This window comes from Molothrus ater, chromosome 5 (genome assembly GCF_012460135.2).
Source record: "Molothrus ater isolate BHLD 08-10-18 breed brown headed cowbird chromosome 5, BPBGC_Mater_1.1, whole genome shotgun sequence".
Taxonomy (NCBI): Eukaryota; Metazoa; Chordata; class Aves; order Passeriformes; family Icteridae; genus Molothrus; species Molothrus ater.
The window spans coordinates 9,300,956-9,317,048 of record NC_050482.2 but is presented as its reverse complement, the minus strand read 5'-3'; the positions used below and the strand labels follow the sequence as shown (position 1 = coordinate 9,317,048).

Here is a 16,093-nt window from a genome sequence, read left to right as displayed (position 1 = left end):
GGTGTACAGCAAACGCTGCCTGCCGAGCAGCAGGGAACTCCCTGGCACCAGGGGAAGCTGCTCCCACCTGCACAGGCCTCTACTCATCTTTCTTTTTCACTTCTGCAGCAGTTCATGGAAGCAGGATGTGATCCATGCTTCTTCAAAGTAACTTTATGCCTCTGAACTATGAGATGCAATGGCACATTTAAAGGGAATCGTGTACTTGCCAATAAGCAAGACTTTGTAAGGTTTATGAGTAACATCAAGGCCGTTGTTCCTTATAGTAAAGCTGTACAGAAGATTTTTTTCAACTTCAGAATATTTTTTTCTGAGAGTTTCAAAACAATTCTTGACTCTCACTGGGACTGGTTAAGATTGCCAAAGCTTCTTTTGTGCAGAGAAAACTCCATGCACGTACCAGAGGAGCCAGTAATGTTCAAGCGTGCATAAACATGGCTTATAACAAAGCTCATGATTCAGTCTGGGGCACTGAACTGCAGTTTTTCATGTCCAAGATGACTTCCCTGAGCACAGCTTTTTTACTGTGTATTTGCAAATGCTTCCTTGTCACATCTGGCCAACTCTGTATCAATAATTAAATATACACTGCTACAGTGACTGATGTATAGTTCCCTAGCTTCTAGATGAATGCCCTGACTACATGGCTATAGAATCAGTCTCCCTTGTTTTATTTGGCTTGGTGACTGTTTAATTATTTATACAAAATGAAAGCTTTAGAAGCCTGTGAGTATTTAATATCTCTAAGAGACTTAAGAAGTCTTTAAGAGCTGCTGGTCAGCACCTTCCCTTGGGCTGGGCACAGTTCTCTTCCCCAAAACATACAATTTCTGTAACAAGGTTGAGCATCTCCAGCATGTGACTGTGTGATGTCTGTAGTAACTCTGTATTCCTGCTTAAATCCCAAAAACTTAATCACTCTCTGTAATATTGTTCTACTTTTATGCCAGTTCAGGGCGAGACAATTTCTGGGAAAAGTTCACAAGCTCTTCACGTGCAACTGCCTTCTCCTCTCCATTTTTGGTACCAATCAGCTGTGTTTTCTGCACCCTGTCAGCTCTGACCTTAGCCTCAGTATGGAAAAAGCAGTTTAGCTCCTGCTCTGACTGTAGTAAATACTAGCAAGGACTTAGAGCTGGATGTCTCACCACCTAACTATTAAACTCTACAGAGATGAGAATTTGTCTCTAAGTTTGATCAGAACTCTTGCAGCTTTCAGTATATGCCCCTTAGAATACTCCTTTTTTACCTGAAGCTAAGCACTCTGTAAAAAGCAGCTAGGAAAGCAAACTCATCACTACACAGAAATCCATGTCTTAACTAAAAACTAATAAAGGTCTGCAAACTTAAGGCTCAAAAAGAGTTTGTATAGATCTTTAAGAAAGCAGTGAACACCTCAATCTTCAATGAGAGCTTGTTTCATTAAAAGTATATCCACTTTAATAATGTGCAAACACAGAGTTTCTTTTGTAATTATATTTTAAAAAGAAAAAATACAAATTAAAAACAATTATCAAAGGACTGGCATGCCTGCAGAGTTTCAAACCCAAACTATTATCATTTTTGGATTTCCATGTTAGATGCTGAAATTAGGAGAGCTGTGTGGAAAGGCTGCCAGGATCTTATCACTGGGAAATTAACAGTAAAGCCTCAGAGCCTCTAATAGGAATGTTGTAGTGCCAATTTTAGGCCAATCTTTCCATATTAGGAAGGTAAATGTATTAAGTTGCAGTGGAGAGAGAGATTTTAAAAATGTACTTAAGGATCATTCTCTATTAAATTATGGACAGTTATGAGAATAATTTCTAAAGGTTTCAATTTAATTCTTATCTTGTTTTAAATTAAGTTTGAAACTTTCCATACAGGAATATAGTGCAATAACTTTATTTAAGAGTTGGAAATCACTTTCACCCTGGAACACAAAAAATGCTTTCTACTTTTATGCTCATTTTGTAAAATACTTAAATTCAAGAAAGCTTGAGGTTCATCAGCTCCCCACCTTGAGCACAGAGCAGTTGTGGTTTCTGCACTGTCAGATGTAACCTCAGTGCTAATTTGGGAAAAGCAGTTCTCACATGGAGTGCTGAAAGCCTGATAACCGAATCCACGACGGAATGACACGACTTCAGCGGGGAAGTACAGGGCCTGTGGACAATGGCTGCATTTTCCCACTGCATAAATCCTCCTGATTCAGCTGTCATTGTGCAAATCTACTGCACAAAAGCAGATTTTGCTTGCATGACTGGGTTTAAAATGTCATCATGACTATCATAACTGAAGTTGATGTTGGTCATCTTTAACACATTATTGCTCTACCAGGTATCAAGATAGATGGGTATGTCTATAACCCTTGTACTTTACTGCTTCCTGAAGACCAGAAATCTTGTTTACTGTCACAATAAAATGACCCAATGAATACAATTTTTATGTTACTGGATAAACACAGATTGTAGAACTGAAATGCTGTAGACTTGAATCTGTTCTCCAGACAGATAGTTGTCCACATTAATTGCAGCAAAACTAAATTTAACAGGATATGCATCAGATTCATAAACTTTTCATATTAAAATACAGCTCCATACTTGTTATATACACACTTATATGATATGTGTATCCAATGTATATTATATATAGAGTTAATCCAACTTGCAAGAACATTTTGTGGTTTTAATTATGAGTCAGGGGCTGATGTTGTTATGGATTGTATATACAGCTGATGTGATATCCAGTTTGATACTAAAAGATCTTCACTAACTAATAACAAACTGTGTTTTAAAACATACTCTGCTCTTACACATTAAAATTTGTGTGAACAGTTTGCACTAAATTGTAAAACCACATAAGAAAGCCTGAACCTCAGCAGAGACATAAATAATACGGCTAGGAGCAAAAAATGTCTAAGAATAAAATATTTTGTGAATTCAAAAACAGGAGTGCAGGTGCAAGCAGTATGTACAGCCAAAGTAGAGCTAGTTAACACTTAAAAAATTAAAATTTAAATTAACTCAGCAACTACAGTTAGTATTACTTAATTCAAATGTCAGCTTTTTCAGACAATGAATTCTCATTTCCAAAATGCTCATATCCTTGTATAGCTAAATCCAAGTCTAATTCCATTTGAGCTATTGTAAATTTGACTTCAGTAGAACTTGGATAGAGTACTCAGATGTATTCTAAAGTATATTGGTACATGAAGGCAAAATCAAATTTCCTCTAAAACTATCTTTCCCTCCTCAGACATGCAAATAAACAACCACAGGCTTGATTGCTAATATCCATACAGTAATGCAAGCTATTGTGCCTTGCTAAACTATTGGATATTTTGAGACCAAATCACTTGGAATCCCCAGGACCCCCTTCTCTTTTTGCAAACTCCTGACAACTCTGGCTTGCTCACGAAGTTCTGCTGGTTGACTTTTGGCTGTATGTGGCCAGTGTCCCCTTCAATCCAGCAAAAATTAAACCTTGTACAAAACACAGTCCTGCCCAAGGCTCTGGAGCTACTTTGTGTTCATGTGTGGCTGAATGCCTCAAGCCTTGAGCTTCTGTCCAACTTGCATGACTATGCTGCTCATACTGTCTGTGTATGTTTTAAATTTAATCACACTCCACAAATCTTACTGTAATTAAACCAAAAATGCTTCTTTATAAATCACTTTTGATTAGTTTAACTGGTTTAAGGCAGAATTCTGCCCCAAATAAAAGAGGAGTGTATATGTCACAGATGTTGCTGGAACAGAGCTGTGTGCTAGTCTTTAATGGCTGGATGAGTGTAACCAGAGAAATGTGCATTTTACATACCATTTAGCCACCGGGAGTCGTGCTGCTCTGTTCTGATGGGATGGTGATGCCCCAGAGTTCGGAAAATGGCAAAGTCCCTGCCCATGAAGTCTGCTGCTGTGCCAGAGTACAGTTCTCCATCTGCAGGAGGACATAATTGTAAGCAATAGTCCCCAATTTTCCAGTCATGGCAAGTCAGAGAAAGCTGTCATATGTTCATATTTCACTAATAGGGATAATGAGTAAATTACAAAACAACAAGCCATATGCAACGTATTGTCATTGAAAATAGAGATTAGACCCAATTTCTCACTGCAGAGCTTAATTGTAACCTCTTGCAAATGAGCTGTATCTGCAGACTGCTGGTGTGCTTTGCAAAAATGTGTCTGAATTCTTAGGCTGGAACAGTGACAGCCAGTGCACCTACCCTGGCAGGCAGGAGTATGCAGCCTCAGAAAACCCACCTAACTGTGAAATTGCCCTGTTTAGAACAGGAGTTTGGTTTGGAGACCTTCCATCCTACTGGGTTTATGTGACTCTGGGAACTGAAGAGTCCAGCTCAGTCACTTTTGCTTCAGAAAGTCCTTAGGCCCTTCAATTTTTCCTATAGAAACTATGTGATTTTTACTTTGGTTCGTTTAAGGGGCTTTTTTTGTTTTGTTTTGGGTTTTAGTTTTGGGATTTGTTGCTTTTGGTGTTTGTTTTTTTTTGTTGTAGTTTTTGTTGCCATTTTATTATGGTTTGGTTTTACTCTTTTTTTTCTGAGCAGATCATCAGAAAACAGCATATTTTACAGGAAAGACAGAACATGCCTTTCTCCTTTGCCCACCTTTGTAACTGGTACTGGCAAAGGGCAACAGCTGAGGGAGAAAATAAATGAGGTCATTCCCTGCTACCTTGACCCCCATGCATTTCACAGTGAACAACTGAACTGAAAATTGACCTATGATACTTCAGCCCATAAATGGCACACACACAGCCTAGCTGGAGATGAAACTCATCCCAGTGTGTCCCTCCTCAGCCAGCTAGAAGTGCCACAGAGGAGACAGAGGGGGTGGCGAGAGAGAGAGAGAGACTGTCTAAATTCTAAGGAGCAGGTCAAGTTAAATACCTGCCAGCTGGAGAGAGTGTAATAATAATAATGACATTGTAACAAGAGCCACAGAAAAGAACCAGGGATCAAAGTACTACACATATCTTTCTGACATTAATTTACAGCTTGTCCATGAAATCACTCCGAATCAAAAATGCTAAAAATGCATTTTTAGGACTGTGTTCTACATCTGTATGTGAAATGAGATAACCTACCTTATCCTGTTAAAATGGAATTGAAAAGCATTATTCCTTCCAGCTACTACTTTCAAACTACCCATATTACACGGGTCCCTTGTGGAAAAGACAAGTTTGAGGATAAAATAACTCTTTCTTTAGCTAAGGTAATACATTTTTCATGGTCATGATGAACTCTACCATATCCTCATTTTAAAACACCCTTTTAGGAACAAGTTTATCATTTTCATGGCAATTTTAGGTATTTCCATGGCAGGACAACCAGATCCAAGCATGCCTACTGGATATCACTGTCATCTTTTCCCCTGAACACTGACACCATGAAATCACCAACTGAACCTAGAGTGGCTCTGTAACCATATGGTAGCTGTGAAAGTCAGGAAGAGTGAAAACATGATAGCGGAAAGGCGTGGAATTGAATGAATTCACAGCAGAGATTAGAAGCAAATAGACCAGTCATGCCCAGCAGGAGGTGTAATCAGAAGGGAAACAGAGCAGCATATCATTAATTAACGATTTACCATTCTTCTGTGTCATTTTCAACTTTTTTTGAAGGGGACACAATCACTTAATTATAGTTATTATTATGTACAGAGTATGCAGCTGAGATTTTAAAGATCATAAAACCTTTTTGCCTGTGAAAAGGGCTTTGATGCTATGCTTAACCTTTCTTTAACCTTATCTTCATTTTCTTGTCTTTCAATCCCTAGTGAGTTCTGATAAATCAATAGAAATCAAAGAGGAAAGGAAAAACCAACAAGGGCTATTTTTCTTCTTAGTTATCAACAGATCTAAAGGTCAATCAGTCAAGAAAAAAATCTATATTTAATACTATATTGCTAAAATTTAACCAAATGCGATTTGAAAACTAATGAAAATTATATATTTGAAATATTTAGAATTGTAAGGTCGTTTTGACACCTCAGTTTCTAACTTGATATATAAAAACCACTGGAAATGAACTGAATAAAGAGGCAACAATTAAAGTCCATATTTTCCAGGCTGGACTCAGCTCAACCCAAGAGGACACTACAAGGCTCTTGTGGCTGATACTTCTTCTTCAATGGTGACAAGATAAAAGTTTTGCCAATAACTGGCTTCAGCATGTTTCAAATGAGGAAGGGTCTGTAGAAAACTGTCTGACCTTTCTATCATCCCTACTACAGCCCCTCCAAGTTTCAGTATACCTAAACCACTGCCTGCAGTTTGAACTGATCTGCTGTAGTCATGCAAAAAGGGGATTTTGACTTCTTCCAGACAGAAATACCAAGGAATACCATTTATTTTTGTAAGGCTTTAGATAATTTTTGCAAAATTCAGGGTGAGCCTCAAGTCATGTCCCAGATGTGCACATCCTTTGAGTTTTGCTATGCAAAAGCTATATGAGGATTCTGCCTCCTGTCTAGATAGAAGTACATTCATCTTTATTTCTCTGTACATACTTTCTTTTGGACTGAAATTTACTCATTGCTAGTCTGGAAAATGATTCTTTAATGTCACAGATAGTTTTCACTGTGTTACTTCTACTGTTAGCAGTTTAAAAAGAAGTTTTATAAACTTTAAGAAGAAAGTGGAAATTAATAGTTTGAAAACTGTTAAACATTTATCAAAGGGAAAGAATAAGGAGGAAAAAAAAGAAAAATAAAAAATTAGTCAATTTGTATTTCAAGCCCAGCAGCACAAAGAAACCATTGTCCAGAACTAAAGGATGGCCTTCATTTGTTTGCATTGGTAAAAAATATGTTTTGGACCAAAACCACTTATTGTAAAGGAGCAGCATGCTGACACACAAATGCAAACAGAGATACATATATTGACTTTACTGAATAAAGAGGCAACAATTAAAGTCCACAGTAATGCTGATTTTTGGAGGGGAGGAACCCTTTACATAAACAGCACAGAACTCTGAGTAACTCCCCAAGGTCATGAGATACAAGATGTTGAAAGCTATGCAAAGTGCATCTATTTGATAAATTGTTTCTATTCAGCTTTTAAGTAAGATTGCATTCTGAAAGAAAATAATTTGTGGAGAGCAAAAAACTGTAAACTTTCTTTTCAAAGTAGTAAGGAAGTTGAATGAATGAGGAATATAGGCAAAACCAAGCCTGAATGTCACAATTGCTCTCAATGGTAAAAGGGTTCAAAAATGAAATCTATCCTTGGTTAAAAGGTTTATTCACTAAATTTAAGATTTTCAGACATAGAGGTGGTTTGACTTCACTTCTTTTGAGGTCAGTAACTAAAACTTCCTAGAAAGTACAGTCATTTTAAAATCTTGAAGCTCATATGTACTTAACTAGCTAATTTCTAAGAAATAGAGTACTGAAGTTCCTAACTACTGAAATGCCACTGTCTTTCAGATCATATAATTAAATATTTTGGAGCATTATGGCACCTAAACTGTTTTTTTAAAAATGAAAGATTAAATAATTGTTAAAATCTAAAAGGAATTGTGAATTTTAAAAGAAAAGAAAAAAAAAAATCAGTGAGACACAGGAGCATAAAAAGCTTTGAGAATTCTGGACAACCAAAGCTTTTGAAAATCCCAAATGGTCATTTCCCTAAACAAACAGTTGGGACAATGCTGCCTCCTTCTCTGAAGGGTTGGTTTTGGTTTTGTTTCCAACTGTCCCAATACAATTCCTTTAGTCTAACATATTCAGTGATATTTTCTCCTGTGATTATATTCCTTGGAAACCATGCTGCTTCTCATTTTCCTCCCCCACTGGAATACTCGTGAGTGGTGCCCAGGGATTTCTTGGTCTCTACATTTCATGCATTAGCCCACTCAAATGGAGAGTGTTTAGTTAGCAGCACATAGATGGGAATGGCTGCACAGTGTCTTACATTACTAGGAACCACTTGTATCATGTTCCCAGCTGGCATTTACTTTAGAGTAGGGTAGCAATAACCAACTTTAATGAACAACTGTTAAAAAAATAATGAAAAATGTTTGCAGGTGGATGGAACAAGGAATGTATACTGGAAAAATATTGGAACAATTTAATAATGATGAACTGTTTATTTTCATTTTGTTTTAGTGTGGCTTTTTTTTTTTCAAATAATATTGATTTTTTTAGGAGAGAGGGAAAACTGAAGATCCTCTTTACACTGGTAAGAGCTTGTTTCAGGTGAAATACAGAATGGGCCTCCTGGGTACTAATGGCTATTTAAGACCTGAAGTTACTTTTTTTGCAAATTAACATTCATGTTTTGCCCAAATTCCTGCATTTCACTTACCTAAAATTTAGTTTCTAGTCATGGTGGCAAAAACATTGTCCTTCCACACTTTGCAAAATATCTGTTTAGTGTTTCTGATGAAGAAGAGAGATAATGCTTCCTTCCTTCCTCTCAGTAACCATCTAAATTACTCTTCTCAGCCTTTTTTTTACTTTCTGATAGTTACTTTCAATTACTAATTACAACATTGCATTTTAATGAATGCTGGGGAATTCTTTTACATAGCTGCCCTCTTAAATCTTAGATAAACCATGTTCACTAAAGAGGACAATATTCTGTCAGGTGAAGGGCCAGGAGCAGCTGAGTTACAGCTCAGCCCAGGAGAAGAGAAGCAGCAGTGTATCCATGTCCCTGTTGTGACATCTTTGTGTTTGAGAGGCTCCCTGGCCTTCATGGCCTCACTCACTGCTTCCCTCCTGTGATTCCATGCTTTGGACAGCAGCTGGACCAAACCTCTCCATCTCCAGTCATTGCTTGGCCAGTTCATCCCCTGATTCTCAACTGTTTTGGGGGTGGAAATCATTTTGCCTTGGGTCATCAATTTACCATAAAAACAAGGTGTTTCTTGGCAAAGAGGAGTTACTTTTAGGCAAAGAACCAGTGGTGAATTTGGCAAACACCCTCTCCAATACACACTCTGCAGAAAAGGGTTGCAGTAAATGCAACATCATAACCAGTAATGCAGTGTGGCTGTGAGGCAAATATAAGGAGACAGAGAAAGAAGGCTGCTTGTGTTCAGGATGCAGGAATGCTAATTTCAGCTTCACCTTGAGTTTTGTGTGACTGAAGCAGAAATTTTCATTGGCTTTGAATGCTCAATTTGCACCATTTTCTATTGTGTTATTACACCCAGTGGCTCTAACTGAGGCCTGATTGAAAACAAATGATCATGCTCAGTCTATTCTTTATTAGAAGAAAATATACATGGAGTGAAAATTATAGTGACGGGAAGGGGGCTCAAGAAAGCAAAGATGTATTAAAGACATGAAATCTAAGCCAAGGGAAGTAAGATAATCATATTTGTGACGGACTGAGTGAAAAAAAAAAAAAAGGAATGTGAAAAGCTAGATGCTGTTGACTTTGTGCAGTTGCATACCGGTTATACCATGTAATACTGGCTTGTCATCATTCTCTTCTTTGTTGTATATTAAAGTAAATAGTAAAGCTATTCACTTGAGAGTAGCTCTGTCACAAATTCAAGTTGCTCCAGGCACCAATTTATACACTGGCCTTTTACACACACTTTTTTGTTTCTGTTTGTACAGGGTACAAGTTGGAGCAAGATGTGGATGTCTTTCCTGTTTTTCCTGTTAAAAAGCATGTGTCCCCAGGTTAGCTCATCACCTGAGATCATTATGGGCTTTTAAGATCAGGAAATGAGGCACACTTAGGACTAAATTTTTGTTGCCGTCTATTTTGAATAGCTTAATTTTTAAATGCAAAGTAAATAGAATAAGGGCAGACAGTAAGCAAGGCTCAAGGGTAACAATATGGACAAAGGTCTGAATAAACCAATGTATCTCATTATGTGTCATTTTCTGAAGACTTCTGAGAAATGAGAATCTCCAATTTTCTCAAACTATTGTTGGATTTAAAGTTGTAATAAAGTGCCAGAAAGTTACATGTAAAGATGTTAAAGATAAGGTGGCTACACCTAGGCAGAGGTGTAGGGAAAGAAGAATCTGTTTCGTCCTAATTTAGTCTCATAAAACATCCTTTTGCCTTTTTCGTGAAGGTGAAGTAATAACAATGAACATATTTAATTTAATTAGATCAGTTAAATCAATTAGATAAATTAAATCAATTGCATTCATTCAATTAGATTGACACAGTCCAGTTGCTCCGTATTTACATATTCCATGAAATGAAGTATTACCAATTCAGAAACACTTAATTTATTTCTTTTTGATCTGGCCAGGAATTTAACTTTATTTACTGTCAGCAGAATCTCTTCAGCTGAAACATCACCTTAGGGCCTAGACCAGGGGCTGTTCATTGATCTCCAGCTTCCATGCAAGGTAAAGATGGGTGACAGACATTCCTTGGCAGAAAATCTGATGTATGGAATTATTTATTCCTGCTCTCACTTAGCTCTCAGCTGTGCTTGTGTGACCACCCGTGTGGCCAGCCTGTGAACTGGGTGATTAAAATGCCTCCACCAAGACGTGAGAAGGAAAAACACTCAGCAGAATCAAGGTACCACTGGGGTATAAAGCAGCTCTTGTGACACCTGAATTTTGGTTTACACCTCAGGACATTTGGGTCAACTGTATTAAAAGTAAACCAGAATTGCTTTAACCTGGAAATAAATTGCATAAAACAAATGCCTATTTTAGGTCCTGCAAGGAGAAAAAAAAAAAGCAGAAAACTGGCAAATTATTAACAGTGAATGCACATCTCATTGAACTTGTTATGTGGCACGTACCTACTAAAAGTGAAGCTGTCAGCAGTTTGGGATCATAAGGGCTTTTCCCCCGCCCATTTTCAAAATGTGACTCTTCCATTCTAAAAATGTTGTCCTGTGAAATAAAAAAAAATTAAAAATTTTAAAAAATAAAAAAGAAGGTAAAAGCAACATTACTTCATTAAAGAAAACTAAGAATTAATTTGAACTGTGTTCAAGAAGAGTGAAGTGTATGTGAGTCCTAGTGGGGTTTGTGGCTTCAGGGAAGTCAAAATTGTGCTGGGTGAGGACCTGGTAAAAGTGCCCATCTCCTAATCAGTATGTGCTGAATGCTGGTCAAAGGCAAAAATACACATAAACAGCTTGTGTCTCTTCTGTTGCACTTCACATATAATTAATTTTCATATTAATTTTCATGTGTTTTTTCGAATTATTTTTGCTTTCACTGAGAATACATCTGAGAAACAGTAACTGAAGAAGCAGGAATTTGAAACTTTTATCTAAAAAAAAAGATAAAATCTATTTTTTAATGACTATTATTTTCTGAAATGCGCCACCACTGTAGATTAGTACATAACATGATGCTAAATTCTGCTTTTCCTAGCCTGAGTATATCCTCAAATTCAATTTCAATTGCATCAGGAAAGGTATTATTATTATTATTATTATTATTATTATTATTATTACTACTACTACTACTACTACTGCTACTACTCGACACCTTAAGATGACACTTTTAAAACATACAGGCTGAGGGCAAATCATAGGGGAATATAAACCAAGATTAAAAAGGGCCTCAGTCAACACCAATTCAAATGAGGTAAATAAATCCAAAGCAATGGGCTTTTCAGTACATTTAATTAATTTTAACAGGGGGACCAAGTCTGCCAATCAATTTGAATAGTAGGTTTCTCTTACATTTTGCACTGAGGATAAAACCAGAATAGATGCTTTGTGCACAGAAGTCTTCAACATTCACAAAAGACTTGTGAAGACCTCAGCAAAACCTGGGATTTCCATTTCCCACTTGCACTGTGGTTAATTTGCAGACACCCTAATTAAGTCAAGGAGCCCCAAAGAGAAGAGATCAACCTCCACCTTGGAAGCAGCATCCTCCTTGGCTCCCTGCCTTCCCTGTATTGATCATCCATACTGAACCCAGGCATAGGCCAGGCTAGTGACCAAACACACTTCCAAACTGTGTTATTTCAAATCCATGATTCTGTAAAGCCACAGGCTACAGATTTTATTACAGGCTTGTTCAATTACATCACACAAGCATGTATCTGTGTGCATTTATTACGCATTTTCAAGAGAACGTGAGATGGATTTCACACTTCCTTCCACTCACTGAAGAAAAAGATGAAGGGAGAATGAACTGTTAGGAGGATAGCCATCTATGGCTTACTGCACTGTTAGATAAAAAAGGTTGGACACAGCTGAGTGAAGTTTGTTCCCAGAAAATCTCCTAAGGCACGTTCTTGTACATGTAGCCTGCCTGATTATGTTTATACAGTCATCCTGTATCTGTAATATCTGACACAATATTAACATTTCTCTCTCTCCTGTTGTCTTTCTTTCTGGTTCTTAATAATCCAGACACATTCCTTCCTTCTCTCCAGTCTTCTGGCTTTGCTCCTTCTAACCAGAGATGAATAAATAATCAAACAGAAAAGCATTTCTGGAATTCTACTTTAGGGTCCATATCTAGATCTTGCACAATAAATAAAAGTAGTAAATTGATGAGAATGCTAAACCTCAACTGCAATAATAGAAGATGGCACTAATGCTACAAGCTATTATTGAAAAATGTTATTATCAATCTACATTTTCTTGGCATTTCTCCTTAGTAGATGGTAATTGCTCAACCTGAATATCAATTAATATCTGATAAGGCTACAGAGTCAGTGGCATGACAGTTAAAGCAGAATACATTCTCAAAATAATCCCATGTGTCATTATAAGACAAATAGGAAACAGATGTGGAAAGTGATTTGGTGTAGGAAGGATCTGATTTTTGACTGTATTCTTCTGGTTTATGTCACTGTAACTCTACTGATATTGGTGTGCAGAAGGCAAGAACAAGTGGAGACCCAGGTCAACCTAAATCAGAGATGATCTACCCTTCTCTTAGTGTTTGTGGAATAAAACATTTGAAATAAGAGGCCTGAAAGGGAAATCCCACAGTGTTTTCACATTTCAGTTAAAAAGCAATGAACAGACACATACTGTAAGTTTCCAAATTTATGGGTGAGTAATAATGACAATAAATACATCGCTGTTAAGTGCCAAATAAATGTATCATGGTTAGTCTGAGACCCCAGGCAGGTCTGATAAACATGCTGTAGGAAGTCTGTGTCACAAACAGGGCAACTTGCCCAAACAGCTTCTTGGGTGCTGAAATCAATCCACCTCTATCTACAAACCAACAGAACATACAGGCAACAGAGGAATAAACTCTTTTCTACACACCACCTGCCATTTTAAAAGCCTAGGAAGCAATATGACTTGTGATAGCTATTTGATCACACTAGTCACTTGTCTGATTTGTGATAGGTACTTGATCACACCGGTCACATTTCCACCCAAATTTCATCAGTCTGCCTGGAGTCAGCAAAGAACAAGGCTCTGCTCAGAGATTTAGGGGGTCTTTGGACTATGTGAGTGTGGCCCTCTTTTATACAGTACAGACAAGAGCTGTCAGATGGAAAGAATGCACACTGATTTCAGAAGAATTCTGATCAGTTAGTAATTTTGCTGCTTCTTGGGTTTTGAAGTTAATTGAATACAAAGAGTGGTACTGCAGTGAGTCAGCAAATGCCTGAGCCATAGACAGCAAAACCCCCTCTGTATTAAACAAATGCTCAATGCTGCAAAGTTTTATGAGGGCTATTACAGAATCAAGGACAGGAATTCATGACAAAGCAAGATTGCCAGGTGGGAGGAAAAGTTTTAAGAAATGCAAAAAGAAGAAAGAAAAGAAAATTCAAAGAAAGGCCTTTGTAACTCAGCAATTAGCCCAATTTATTGTCTAGACCCTTTCATTAGTTGCATTGGCATCCCAAAAGGATATCGCAATGTACTTCAAACCTTTTTTACAGATCCTTGTAGTTAAAACCTTGCTGTGGCATGTTTTATGGGTTATTAAACACTAAGTTTATATCTCATTGATGCTTCTTTAAAATATATAGTAAAACCACTGAAAATGAGATTGTTTAGGTCTTGAAATTCCACAAACCCATAAAGACAACAACTGACTGCTGGCTCATGATATGACATGAATTGTTTCACCTAGTAAATGCCTTGCATGGAAGGAGATAATGCTTCTGGCTCCTTAAAACATATGTTTTCCTGTAGCAGACAGTATGATAGATGGCAAGATTTAGCCAAAAAGAGCTACAGTTCAGTCCTGGAAACGAAGGAAACAATTGTTGTGATTCCCAACGATCTGCCACTTCCAGGCTCCAGAGACTCGCTTCCAAACAGCTGAAATACTGAAACAATATGTCAGATCATGACACTGAGTGGTGACAAGACCTTGCCTCTGACTAGACATTTCACATCTTGTTATTGAATAGCTTCAGTCAGCCAGCAAGCAAATAAAACATTATATATATAGATATATATAGTTATGTATATATATGCTATATATACATAAACATAACAAATCTACACCTTTTTATACACACACACATATATATATATAAAATATTTATACCTAGTATGATAACCTCTTAAACTTTTTTTTGTATGTCTGCCTGTACCTAGCCCATCCAGTACTATCTGGAAAACTTAAATTAGCTGTTATTGGTAAATATAGATTTTATTTTCCAGTTTAGTACTACTGCCATGGAGGTGAACATGTGGCCAGTGAGGAAGCACTAACCTACCATCCAAAGTCTGGACAGCACTGACTGTTGAATTTCAGGGGGATTTTTTTCCTGTAACTTTTCTGGCAATTATTACAGAAATCATCCCAGAACTGCAGAGCCTAATGCAGCAAAACCACTGCTGTCAATAATGAATAGACACAGGGAAAGTAAATGATCTGAAGAGACTTTGTTGATGGACTGTGTACAGCTACTATGGAGTCAGTACTGGTGTAAATTATTAGGCATGGAATGACAGCAGTGAAGCTCCCCAGCCATCCTAGTGCAATGGAATGAACTCATATCCTTACTCTTGTAACCCCCAAACCATAAATAGAAAGGAGCACATCTCCAGGGTATCTTTCAGGGGCTAACTGATTTCTACAAGAAGCTGCTGAATAAAGAATGGTCCAGAAACATGCAATGTGCCAAGAGCCTTAGGAACTATCACAATCTTTGTTTAATTAAAAAGACAGAGTTGGTCATAGCTGTGATAATTTTTGATTTTGACATCCCCCTTGCTATTTACACAGCCTCTGTTGTGCTATGATGAAGTATTTTATAAAACAAACTGATCAAGAAAAAAAAAGGACAAACCCCAAAAATAACACCCCTGAACCAAAACCCCAGAAAAAAAATAGCTCCAAATGATTTCCAGAGTGCCTGGAGCACAACAATGCATCCATTGTGCAATGAAGGACTTTAAAGCCAGTGGCAATGTCTCTTAACTGAGTAAGAAGTTGCTGGCATGGAAATATTTTGTTCTCTGCATTGTTCAGTATTGGAAAGTTCAAAAGGCAAAGCTCCACTTCCCGCTCAAGGGAAAAACTTTCAGACTTGTTAGGTTTGGATTTCTCCTCTCTACACAGAGGATTAGTTGAGGTGGCTGAATTTGCTGCCCTGGTCACAGCAGAAGGCTACAGGTCCCTCTGAAGGAGGAGTCAGAGCAGCTCAGAACTGCAGCTCCCAAGGGCAAGATCTCATCACTGACCACAGAGGAACCTTCATATGAAGTTAGGTCTGAGCTAAGAATGTTTCTGAAATGAACACTGCAGAGGCAGCTGATTAGAGACATCTTAGAGACTTTTACAAAACAGAAATTTGATGATTTTGCTCTTTGGGGTTTTTTTTTGCCCCTTTTTTTTTCTTTTTTTCTCCTGCCTTCCAAAATATTAATACCAGTGAATTTTTGATTCACCTCTTGCCCATACAACTTTCTGTGCACACATTAAATAACTACATCAAGGCTATTTCAGAGGGCCTTTTGAGCAAATTTCACTCTGTGAGAATAGATTTATTTATGAATTATGTTACTTTTCAAGAATAATTTTAAGTGAAACAACTGTGCAGGATATGGCTATGTTGTTATTGTTATTATATTTCCTATTTCACACTTAATCTATTGAGTCATGAAAACTGTTAAATATAAGACTTTGGTTTCAGGTTTGGGAATCATGCTGTTACAGAACTTTTAATGAGAAACTTTTATTAAATTTATCCCCATGGAATG

The 16,093-nt window shown here is 37.3% G+C and overlaps 1 protein-coding gene across 2 annotated transcripts in view; it reads right to left on the bottom strand.

The window, feature by feature from the left end:
* SEMA3A (semaphorin 3A) overlaps window positions 1-16,093 on the bottom strand; it is a 165,079-nt gene that overhangs the window by 56,813 nt on the left and 92,173 nt on the right. For both annotated transcript variants that reach the window (XM_036400772.2, XM_036400773.2), the window contains 2 exons: window positions 10,736-10,829; window positions 3,802-3,921 (listed from right to left, as the gene is read on the bottom strand). In XM_036400772.2, coding sequence (XP_036256665.1) covers window positions 3,802-3,921; window positions 10,736-10,829 — 214 coding nt within the window. The remainder of the gene's footprint in view (window positions 1-3,801; window positions 3,922-10,735; window positions 10,830-16,093) is intronic.